This window comes from Branchiostoma belcheri, unplaced genomic scaffold (assembly GCF_001625305.1).
Source record: "Branchiostoma belcheri isolate BF01 breed outbred unplaced genomic scaffold, Haploidv18h27 scaffold37, whole genome shotgun sequence".
Lineage (NCBI taxonomy): Eukaryota > Metazoa > Chordata > Leptocardii > Amphioxiformes > Branchiostomatidae > Branchiostoma > Branchiostoma belcheri.
The window spans coordinates 2,707,093-2,720,077 of NW_017803987.1; the positions used below are offsets into that span (position 1 = coordinate 2,707,093).

Below are 12,985 nucleotides of genomic sequence, written 5' to 3' on the forward strand. Positions count from 1 at the left end.
AAAAGTTCAAAATTTATACTTTAAATTTTAACCCAGCCTTTTTTGTTGACTTCATGGCTCATATTGTAGCATTTGGGGCTATAATAGGATGCCTAGACCTGTTTTTTTTTTTTCGCCCTGTCGCTTCATTATTTTTCTGAAAAAATCCGAGAACCAACAAATTAAATTGGTGTGGCCTAAGGTGTCATATTTTGCCACCTACAGATTCTAAACGGCACTTGCAATATAAATTATAGAGTAGGGTTATTTTAACTTACTTAAAATACTAAAAAATTACTAAAAAATGACCAGAAAATTGACCTTTTCTATCGTCCTACCATTACATAACGTAGCTTTACCCATTTACGGAAGGAACACATTCTTACGTAACAGAAAAGTGGGTTGATTTCCCAAAAGCGTTTCCTAAGCCTAAAAACAATTAAAGATGTTGATACGGCTTCTATGTAACATTTTCTTTGGCACCCTTGCAAACGCGAGATACCAGCAGTAGCAAACCGCTAGTACAAGTTTGATGAAAGCCTGCGCTGTTTTGACACTAATCTATACACACATGGCCGATAGTTTATAAACCTTAAGGTATCCACAACATGTGGGGTATGTGAGATACAACGTGTACCCATACAGGACTGGACCCTTGCTGCGACCTTATGTGACATAGGAAGGTATTTCAATCAACACGCTAGCAAAGGGTGCTGAAAACTGAACTAGACAACATTTGTAAGCAAATGTGTGATAGTTCCCAATCCCTTCCCATAAATGACCATCCAATATCAGTGTTCGAAATACCCGTCTGCAGTCTGCAATTTGCAGATAGATTTTCAAGATTGCAGAAGAAAAAATCTTACAATCTGCAATTTTGCAGAAGGAAAAAATAGGCTCCGGATTCAATAGTTTTCAATTAGCAAAGCAGTGGCGCTGTGAATAGATCGAAAACCTGCGCCGCACGAACCTGCCGGCGTTTTTCAGCAGACTGTAATGGTCCCATATAAGGGAATTTGGGGTCAAAGTTGAACGATTTCGACAAGGCGACGAAAGGCGACGATAACCAAATATGGGCACTCGCCATTTTCCGATGTTAGATTTCGTCTCCCGGGAGGACCCGACAACTGCCTCGTGAATTTTCGGCAGTTTTCGCTGAGCATTTCCCAGCAGGCAACACGGCAAAGGAAACATGGCTCCTCCGAAAAACCATATTGTTGCAAAATGAGAGAGACGGAGACTAAGGTAAACTTCTTTTATTTGAAGGCTGGATTTTCATTTTCCTGGCAGGCTTCTTTGTATGTAGTGATCATCAGTTATTCATAACAACAAATATGGATTTTTGTTCCGGTCAAAAAAACCGGTCCACCGACGTTTCGGTTTTTTTGGACCGGACCGATAAAGTTTTACGGTCCGAACATATTTAAAAGATTGATATTTTGAAGAATTTCAGTAATGCTACAGATTTACAAAGCTATAACTATTACCGTTAACGTTATATATATATGATGTAAGAATAGGCATTATTGGTTTCAGAAGGTTGTAATATGGGGGCTTGTGTAGTTGCAGAAAGTGTTTCCAAATTGCAGGACGAAATTTTGACTCTTCTGCAATATTGCAGAGCACTGAAAAAAAGTATTTCGACCACTGCAATATGCAAAAACAAGCCATTCCTCGTTCTTTGAAACCTTTAGCACACTGAAATAGCCATTTGGTTACCGTTACAAATATTCTCTATTGGTTAGGCCACACCAATTTAATTTGTTGGTTCTCGGATTTTTTCAGAAAAATATGAAGCGACAGGGCGAAAAAAATAAAAATAAAAAACAGGTCTAGGCATCCTATTATAGGCTTAAATGCTACGAAATGAGCCATGAAGTCAACACAAAAGGCTGGGTTAAAATTTAAACAATGAATTTTGAAATTTTAATCAAACCACTGCAATGATAGATGGGCAAACTGTAACAACTAGGAAGAAAAGGACTTTCCTGAACTGTTGGGGGCAAAACATGAGCATTTTTCAGTTGATTCAGGACCAGAATCAATTTTTTTTTTTTTGCAAATCAGAAAAAAACGAAGAGGCGAATCCGAGAACCAACAAATTAAATTGGTGTGGCCTTACAGGGATAGACAGGGAGCTACTGGTGCAATCTCAAGGCGACAAAACTGGACTTTCAAAGTCAGTTTTCTGGTCAATATTTTATTTTTAATGTAGTTAAAGTTGAATCAATAGCAATTATTTAGCATACTGGTTTCTGTGAGGTAAAAATGCAATTTTCACTTGGTTGTATAAAAGGAGTCTCTTCATTCAGTTACTTTTTTTGCATAGCAGGCTGGTTCTAGCTATTTATGGGTGGTACCAAAAAATTAATAGATGCCTCACGTAGCTTGTTTTGGTGCTATTTCAAACGTTTGAAGTTGTATTAAAGTAAGAAATTGTAGTAAAATGTCAATATCAGACAGATTTCCTCATCCAGAATATTTTCTGTTTTGCTGCCCTAAAATTGCATTGGATGCCTGTAATATCAAAGTGCACCCTGGGTACTGTATCTGACCCACCACCTCCAAGCCAATAATAACACACCATGTTTAATTCAATCATCTTATTACAGGCCACAGATCCATACATACTTCATGGGAAACCTTTCAAAAGCTGTCAAATAGAGCCCCAGGGGAATGGGACTTGTAAAAGATATTGCAATAAATTATTCCATGTTTCTGGTACTCTTAACACGTAATGAGCGTCGCCTTTCAAAGGGCTTTGTCTAAAGACCTTGGTCATTGGTCATTCAGGCCTAGGAAAATTAGCGTTGTGTTTCCAGTTTCAGTCCTAAAAATACTAGGGTCGGTAGGTAGGGATTTTCTTCTTATCTTTTTCTTTTCTTTCTTTTTTTCTAGATCTTGGCTTAAATGATAAATAATGTTTAACAATGCAAGGGGACTGTCTTAAGGACCTGTCCACCTGTTTGCCTGTGGAGTACTGTAAATAATTTTAAATTTGCAGTAGCAAAATTTTGAAGTCTGTGAAAAATGGACATGTTCACAGAAATATATGTTTCGAAGTGGCAGAATAAAGAAAGTCAGCAAATTATTTGCCGTACAGAAGTGATGCAAAAAACGCGAAAATAAAAGTACCGTGAATATGAAGTGATTTACAGTATTTCAATTCAGAGTGTTTGGAAAGACAAGCAAAAGACAAGCGAAAAACAAAAATTCTAACAGTCTTCAAATTGCAATCATTTATACATTAATAAGAAACTCATAAAGCGAATGACTTGAAATTGCAGCAATATTTTCAGTTATTTGCATGGAATTTGAAATGTGACATAATTTCACGCCACTGAAATCATTTTATATTTGACGACATATTACTAGGAGTGCGTTATAACCGCGCCTTTGAATTTCATTATGTATTTGTCGACAGAATTACACATTTATGCAAAAGAAATTCCACTAATAAAGACTCATGCCGAGTTGCTAGTAGAATTATTGATTATTATATAATATAATGCATGGCAGTGATTTTACAATCAAGGCTCGTTACAATGTAGAAACTGTACGACTGATTGTCAATGGTTGGCAAATATGTCAGAATTAGGGATGTACCAAAAACGATTGTAGTAATTTTCAACATTACCAGCACCAACTTGCAAGTTGCAGGTATGCAGAAAAAATTATTTTGCGCCCTGTTTTAGTATTCTCAAAGTTCCTAGCTTTTAACTTCATATTAGCAACCTTTTAAATCTAAATTCTCCTTCTTCAGACTTGAAAGCACACACATATGCACGCAACATATAACCACGGCCTAACAAGTGTCTACAGTACAGACGTGACTGATTGCGTACAATCCCGTAGGGACGAAAATAAATTATCGGCAGCCTTCCCGCAACCTGGCTGAAATAACAAGTTATTGATTTCGGCGCACCAATACCACACACAGTCCAAAAATGTCCGAAACACAACATAGAGAAAGGCAACATATCCGTTTCTTTTGTGTGTGTGCCATGTACATTTTACCAAGCAGATTAGGTTGACAGCACATGGGTAGGAAGAGACTGACAGGCAGAATAAGGCCATGTGCATTTGATTATATGTATGACATTATCTAGGAACACCAAAACTGATTCGAGCGTACGAATAAAATAAGTTCAGAAAAACACAAACAAAAGTTGCCTTCATATTATTATAACTACATTTGTACATGGTCATGAAGGTTGAACAAATGGCGAATAATAGTCATTTTCATTTCTTCATATTTTCTGAAAGTCTGAAATCTCTCAATTCTTGCTATTCTTGCACTCAAAAAATTTCATATACAACAAATTTAGAACAAGATTTTGTATAATCTTACATGTACACCAAGAAGATCAAGAGATAGCAGACTTCACCACCTCAACATTGCGCACCCTCTAGCAGAACATACAGAAATTGAAACATACACAGACATACAAATATGCCTAAAAATTGCAGCTTGCTTGATTTTTCTTCTCCAATATTGAAAATGCTTCTACAAAATGTAGACTGCGAATGGGTATTTAAATTCTAACACAGTGAAAATCACATTTAGAATAGTAAGACCCCCCTGTCTAAGACTTGAATGGTTTCTCCCTACGCATATGTAAGTAATGCCTTGCCTCTATGTCTTGTACACAGATAGATGGCACTTCCCTAAACCAATCATTCTGGCGGAAAATTCCACCTTACCTTTTACAAACTACTTCAGTCATCACTAAAGTGTTGACACACGAGTAGCATTACAGAGGTGCAGAAGGGATACCATAAAAAATATCACCCCTACGACCCCCGATTACATCTACAGGTGGTACAAGCCGCTGCAATCATTCATCTGCTACCAGAGGACCGTACCAATCACTGATACAAGCCGGGGATGTAATGTACAGGATTTTACTCTTTCACAAAAACAAATCCATCAATATAAAGTGCAGCATTAGTAAAAGTAGCAACTTCGCTCAAAAATTTTGCCCAATCCATCATCTTTGACAGACAAATATTGGTGTATGAAGATATGAAAATAGATGTCATTAAACTAACTCTACTAGCAAAATTTCCTCCTCAAAATGCAGGAAATAATTTAAAATTTTCCTAGGAAAATCACACCTTCTGCACTCAACTTGACATTACGTCAAACAAAATTGAGATGACAGAAAAATTTCAGGCTGGCAAGAACACTGGTAACAACTCTAATATATGTAAATGCTGCCTGAATGGCATACAAACATACTCATCTACTGTAATTGTTTACGTTTACCCCATACTGTAAACAATTGTTTACCCAAAGCTTTTTTAAATGATGTTTATTAGAATTTAGAAGTTAGAATTGCCAATTCCCCACCTAGTGGGTTTTTGTTACCTGATCAGTCATTGGTCTTATTAACACACACACACAACAGGCATAACAAAAATAATACCTACGATTTCATGTTGGTAAAATCCACTCTTGTGTAGCACGTCGGCAGAATGTACTGCGCCTGCGCAGAACCCCGTATTTTCGCGTTTTTCGTTGGGTTTTTGGTCAACGTTGCATCAGAATTTTGCCTGTTGCAGAGGATATTCTTTCTGACATAACATTTGGAAACTACTGTCGAAATGCTAACCTTACATGAGCGAAATGCTATGTACAATACATTACGGGTTTCGTGCAGGTGCAGTACGTTCTGCCGACGTGCTCTCTTGTGCATGTGTGTAATGTGAGGATATGTTGTCTGATGACTTACTTTGCGATGGGGTTCCCACTGAAGTCCACCACAGACAGGGACTTGCAGAACTTGATGTTTTCTGGGATGTCTGGAAGATCTGTGAAGACAGAATAATAAAATTTAGCATTTATAACAGTCTTGACAAGTCTTGGACATGTTCCACTGTTGTTGTTTTTTTTCTTCAGTTGCTGGTATATAGTCAAACTTGACCATGCTGACCACCTGTGTAAGCTGGCTATCTGGCCATAACAGTTGCTTTTTCCCAGTCCTGACTTTATTCCCTATAGACATAAGCATTAAGGTACTATCCAACTTGCCAAAGCCGACCAGTTGTCCATTGCAACTGCGATTGGCATTATTTGGGACTGCACATGGCCCAATCTCTGCCTATGATGACCACATAACTTTTTTAAGTGTGTGATGGAAAACTTTTTTATAATAACTTGCGACAAATCTTGATGAAATCGGATAGTTTGCAATTAATATGGACAGTGTGTCTTTCCACAATTTAAAATGGCGCCGGCTGGGTCACTTTGAATCTATTGTAAAATGGGTACAAATTTTGATATATGAATCCCATACTTCCTGAATTCTGAGTGTTGCAGGTAAAATTTGTCTGGTGCAGGTAATTTTCAATATACAGGTATGCAGAAAAAAGGATTTCAAGCCCTGAAACTTTCATAGTCACTTTGCATTTTTGAAGTTGGAGTATTCACCAAAGTTTTCCTTTTCTACCCTGAACAAAATCATTATCCTTTTATCATCTTCTTACTTCATATCACTCTTAGATCTCCACACTTGTCTTAGATCCTTTCTGCCCTCTTCTTAACCACAAGTCGGCCTCTAGCTATGGCCTGGCCAATTCCATCTACTCAATGGCTTTCACAGGTTGCCAATTCCTGAGATTCCGTGTGATTTTAACAGCTCAGGGGTGAAGGCTGTTACTAGTGTTAGCACGGCAATCTTTCATTGTGACTTCAAAACCTAACGACTGTGATCTTTAGACAAATTGTAGTATTTCTATTCTTGCCTTGGATGTCAATTTTAGAGGAGGATTTCCTACCCCGAAAGTCACGAATTTGACCTTCAAACATTCCAAGTGACCTTCAAAAGGCTGTGGTCAAGGTCAAATCAAATGCTTTAACACAATCTACAATCAGGCTTTCCCAAACCTAACACCCTGTGATCTGTAGACAAATTGAAGTATTGTATTTCTATTCCTAGGTCAGATTTGTATTGGGATTTTGTATTCCTGAGTTAGATTTTTGCGTAGGATTTTCTGAGCCAAAAGTCATAACTTTCACTTTGTATAGCCATTCTCTTCATACAAACTGGAGTATTTCTATTCCTGTGTCAAATTTGTATTAGGGTAATCTAACTCTAAGTAACCCAAATGTCATGCCCCCCACCCACCCTCTACTCAGTAATGTAGGAAGTCCCCAGGCACATTCCTGTGTACACAGTCATCTGTTACACAGTTTCCTGCCAAGTTTTCAAACCACAGATTACTGTATGTGGTGTTTGTAACAGTGTAAAAACTCAACTTCCAGAGTTTAGACTAAGGGATCTGCCATTCTTCTTGTATTAGGGTGGATTTACTCTTGAACATTTGCTGAACAAAGATTTCGCCATTTTGTTGAATTCTATATACATTTCCAACTTGTATAATTGAAAATTTCCTTGCCCTCCAACAATACTGTACAATCCCTAAGAAAATTTCTAATTTGTTCTGATCCACTTTTGAAACAATACTGAAACTTCCCTAAATCTAAGAGGATCAAAATATCTTCTTATACCCTCCCTTGGTCACTATTGAACCATCCCCAACTAAAAGCTGAACATTCACTGATCCCCTCCCTTAGACAATACTGAACAACCCCCACTTCAGGTAAAGTCCTTCCCTACCCTTAGAACAATACTGTACCACCCCTACTTTCAGCCACACTATTTTTCCTAGAAAACGGAAATCAGGTGGTATCAAATACAGGACCACTTCGGCCATGTGTGGGAAGTAACATTCCATAACAAATTCCAGTGAGATCAACTGATACAGATTCTCCCACTGTGGAACCAAGATTTAAATTCTTTACATGCCATGTGGAATTCAGGTACTTTAGTTTGGAACCCCACAATTCTTAATGTCTGTATGTGCAACAATGTTGAAATTTCCCTCCCTGTACAATGTTATGCAATGTTATAGAGTTGATCTTCTGTAAGTCTATTTCTACAGTGTCATACTGGAACATTTTGGTAACTAGAAAGGTAACATTTGCAAAGCAAATGCATAATATTTCCCTTCACATACGGTCTGTTTTCTTAATTCTTGTCTATGGTCAGACAGGAGTCTAAATCCCTCCTGCTATAAAATGGCAACATGATGTAACCCAACACCAGTTACCATGGTGACAGACAAGTCTGGTTCAGGTCATTGACCTTTTTGGTTTGAAGAAGAGGAAACGTATCAAAAACAATATGTTTTCGTATTTACTATTTTATTATAATTTAGCAAAGTAGTCACAACCACTTGTTTACAAAAGCCAACATTTCGATGACTGTTTATTTATCTATGTGAACCAGTAACTAACATCAAAACATCAGCTCTTATAAACAAGTGGTTGTGAGTAAAGACCTTTGACATTGAATTTTGTCTCCTCACCGTTTCGTGAACAGTCCAGTTCCATGAGTGACATGAAGTTGGAGATCTCTCCGGGTAGACGCAGAAGTTCATTGTCACTGATGCTCAACTTTCGCAGGTTCATCAAGCGGAAAAAAGGCTGCGGAAACAAAAACACACACCATTAGAACAGTGCCTTACAGCAAGGTACAGGTGGACTTTTTAATTAGTTTTCCTGCAGTGCCATAACAAGCCAACAGGGGGCCCAAAACCTAATTTTCAAGTTTCATCAAGACCTATGCACCTACCAAATAACAAGACAAAATTTCAAGTATATTTTTGTACGAAAGGTTTGAGAGCTTTTGTACTACACATGTATTTCAACATTTTATTAAAAATAAAATGAAGCCAGCATAAAAGTGTTTACAATTATGTATTAATATTCATTTTGTTCTTGGCTATCGACTTGTTCAAATGCCACCCTCCACAATATATGGCATTTTCCAAACCAATTTGCTCAGAACTACAATTTGTTTCGTACGTAGCCTTTTAAGCTGATGTATTTACATTGACAAGGAAAAAGGGCAATTTTCACACATTTACATAGAAATCAGCCCACCTTTGCCATTATTTTCCAGCAATAATCTGTTTTTGAATAGTGTTATGCAGTATAACAGTTGAGCTATCACATACGTAATAGTAAGACGTTCAGTAACTTTTCAAAGGAAAAAACTGTTACAGTTTCACTTGTTAAAAAAAGGTCATTTGGACATCTTTTCACTTGATTTTAAAATGCAACATGTAGCTTCTTATTGTTTTAAAATGCTTATATTTTGTTCCTCAAAGGTATATCACTATTATCAGTAACAGCTTAAATGTCACATACTTTTCTACTGTAGCTCTATTTGACAAAAAGTTAATATGTGACATAGTGATGCATACCAGTTCACTGGACTTGGATCCGGACTTGTAAGAATGTTTAGGTTCAAGTCCAAAAAAACCTTAAAGTCAAGAACCGAGTCCGGACTTATTACCATAAAAGACCATTTCACATACCCCTTTTCTTTCCAAACCACCTAAAACCTTCTGTAGATTGTAAAATCTTTGCTGCAACGAAGAAAACATTGTCATCGGGCATCGTCAAGTGTTGGCCTCCATGTTATGTGGCCAAAGTTATACCCAGACAACATTGCAAGGTTGCCAACATGCAATTTTGTATATGCCATGGGTTTAGGTCCGGACTTACAAGTCCGGACCTGAACGTAAACCTCTGGACTTGAATCCGGACCTGAACCTAAAATTGGGTTTAGGTATGCAGCACTAATATGACAAACTTTTCCCACATTCACAGAACCGACTGTCTAATTGGCTCTTTGCTGATGTTTTTCCTGTGAGGTTTCTAACCCAATACAGGGGAGGAAATGAGACAACCTTTTCTCAGACTTTTCTAGGACCTTTGACCTAACTTCCTGTCAGAGTCCCCAAGGTGTCTAGCAGGTGAAAATAACTATAGAAACATCAGAAGCAAAAAGTTGTTTTTTTTTTCTATTTATTTATTTATGAAGTTTTACCACATTGTGGAAGGATTGACATAACAGGTGACTATCACCTCTTCAAGATGTCAAACCTGAGACCAGACTGTAAGGTTTGAACCACTCTAACCAGGAAGGACCCTTGCTCTTTTCAATAAGTGTGGTGGGATCTTTATCATGCTCAAGGTGGGGCTTTTCTTAAACACAGGACCTCTGGCTTTACGTCCTATCCAAGAGAACGTCCCTTACTGAAGCTAGGTACTCATTTACACCTGAGTCAAGTAAGGAAATAGGTGTTAAGTGCCTTTCCCAAGGACACAATACTGGGGCCTGCCAGGGATTTGAACCCAGAACCTTTGGATTCTGAGTCAACAACCCTAACCACAAGACCACCTTGGTACCTAGGTTTTCCAGCAAATTCTACATATCAGTACAGCTATGTTCTATCACCATTCCAAGGGCGAATGGAATCACTGTCATTACAGATGAACCAGGTTATAATGAAAATGGCCTGAACACGAGATTGGGTGGTGGGCAAGGCCATATTCATCTTTCTATGGGAACAATCAAATGTACAGAGGTCATTTCGCTGTTACCCTCTAGAACTAGATAACTGACAAAAACAGGCCCTGAAAATGGAATATGATGATATCCTCTTACTCATTGACAGAATTTTGCTGCAAATTTTGTTGCAAATTTTGCCCAATCTTTTATCTTTGATGGGCAAGAATCTGTGTAAAAAAAGTCTGTAATGTTATGTTTTTTTCATATCTCATTCTACTGAGTTGACCCATGACCTCAACACTGCTATGAAAAATGGACTTGGGCCAACAGGGCTACGCTGTTTTAATAAAATTATTGATCATTGATTGATTGCCTGTAATACAACATTGTTCATTCAGTTAGGCAAAAATTTAATCTGTTAAAGTTACCACTAGTGCACTGAACTCAAAATTGAAAATATCAATATTATCAGAAATTCAGATAGATTTCCTCATCCAGAATACTAGAATTAGTTTTCTTTTCCTGAAATTGCATTGGACACCTTTAAAGTACTGACATACCACAGATTTCTTGTCTACTAATTGTCCTATATTTAAGTCTTGAGTAATTGGGGACAATTAATTGTTTCTCGTTAACAAAGACCAAGATGTGACTGTACCATGGATGACTTCACAACGAGGAAGTGGTGCATTTCTGGAATGCCTCTTTCCTTTTATCAAAGTTCTAGCTTTGTAACTTTTGTATGAGTCATGTAAAAAATCCTAGACATTATATTTTACAGGATAAAAAACAATTAAGCACCCAGTGCAATTTCAGGACTGCTTGAAACATAATATTTTTACTTTTTTCATATGCATCACTCTTCTTTGCAACTCTCAAAACTTGCATTTAAAAAATCTGTAGCACTTTCTTTCTTCCTCTCCATGCAATAAATAACTTTGTTGCACATTTGTTTTATTGTTAGATTTACATGGACAACTACATATAAATGAGTTTACAAAGTAGGCTAGCCATTGTTACAAAGGCAAATTAGGAACTGTTGACTTTCTTGACATAGATAAAGCTTTAACATGGTCTAGTTGAGTTTGATGAAAAAAGAAGCCCTACACAGATAAAATTTTCAAACAGAATCCTTAAACGGTTCGTACTAGACGTAAAATCACGCCCGTTGGAGCGTTTGTTTTATTTCTGATTGTCTGTTTTTCTTTGAACTCAAGCGGAAGTCACTTTTCTAAATCGGGTGTAAACAAGATGGGGAGGGGGGCAAGCGTTCCTCTCAACTTTCTAAATCGTAAATAACCGAAAATCGGAACCAAATCTTGTTAAGAACTGGGAATTTATCCCTCAAATGACCTGATGGCTCAACTCTCCGTGGGATTCCGGGTCTTATGAAACATTTAGCGGGTCTGGATTTGCATATTTACGGTATGAAATTTAGGAGGGAAAAAATGTGGGTTAGTCGATACAACCCGAGTCTACGGGGGGGCACAGGAACAAGCTGTGTTGGGGAGGGGGGCGATCGGTTCTGTAGAAAACCTACACCACAGAGTGTACTACATCAGGTTTATACAGTAAGTACAGGAGAGTTAGGACGCGTTCTTACCCTGGGTAGCTCTCTGATCTGGTTGCCATCCAAGAGCAGCTCTTCCAAAGTACGCGCGTAGCGATAGATGTCGTCGGGAACCACCATAAGATTACAGTGCCGCTTGTCCACGTACTCTACCTGCCTGTTGCAGGCCCGGAACAAGGGGATGCACTTGAACATGGCTGTCGTCTAGGTCCGGGGCAGCCCGGCGGAGCTGAGAGCGACCTTTGCGGGCCCAAAACGGCTGAAGGCGGCGACAGTTTTTTCAGCCCAGCTCGGATAATGGAGGCGGTTTGTCTGCCCGAGTCCCGAGACGTCAGCTGCCCCGGCATGCACCGCGCACCACGCCCTTCCGGAAGGGGCAGAAGCGCCCCCGGGCGGACAAAGTCTGTATCTGTATCTGTATCTGTATAGCCGGTATAACCGCCTTTCGGCGTAACACACCACAACACATCGGCACGACAGATTCACTGTCTACTCTCCTGAACACACAGCTAAGGGAGGAGGGTTCAAAAACTGCTTTTCACCCTTTTGTTACCTCCATGAAAAATGGAGGTATTGTTTTTGGCATGTCTGTGTAAATGTTATGTTTGTGTCAGTGTGTGTGTGTTTCCACATTTTGTCTACCAAGGCTTTTGCTGATTTTGGTTGATCTCTGTGTGTGTCAGTGCGTTTCCCCATGGCCCTTAGGTCAGGTTGTATTCAAATGGATAATGCATATGGTTGGGTTGTCTTTTCAAGAGGGAGAAAGTCATTAATCACATCTAACGTTACATTGGTAGAGCTTGCTAACCTTCAGCATGGTGAATATTCTGTCACCAAACTGCTTTCACGTGTTTTTTTTAGTTACATGACCTCCTTGACAGCTCAGGTCTTGTTTCATTTGCACGATTAAGAATTTAGACTTGTAGACACTCTTGTGAATGAGGAGTCTGAGCGGACCATCACACAAGATCTAAATACATGTGTATTTTTAAATTAATAAATTCATGGAGGTCTGAGATCTCCGAATTCTTGTTTGAATCTATCATTTATAATTAGCACAACAGAGAAA

General features: G+C 38.4%; 1 protein-coding gene across 1 annotated transcript in view; it reads right to left on the reverse strand.

Annotated features, from left to right (window-relative positions):
* Positions 1 to 12,279, reverse strand: part of LOC109476265 (protein scribble homolog) — a 97,496-nt gene extending 85,217 nt beyond the window's left edge. Inside the window, exons 1-3 of the mRNA XM_019777149.1 lie at positions 11,950 to 12,279; positions 8,353 to 8,470; positions 5,715 to 5,793 (exon numbers count right to left, since the gene is read on the reverse strand). Coding sequence (XP_019632708.1) covers positions 5,715 to 5,793; positions 8,353 to 8,470; positions 11,950 to 12,111 — 359 coding nt within the window. The 5' untranslated portion in view covers positions 12,112 to 12,279. The remainder of the gene's footprint in view (positions 1 to 5,714; positions 5,794 to 8,352; positions 8,471 to 11,949) is intronic.
* Positions 12,280 to 12,985: the final 706 nt, after the last annotated feature.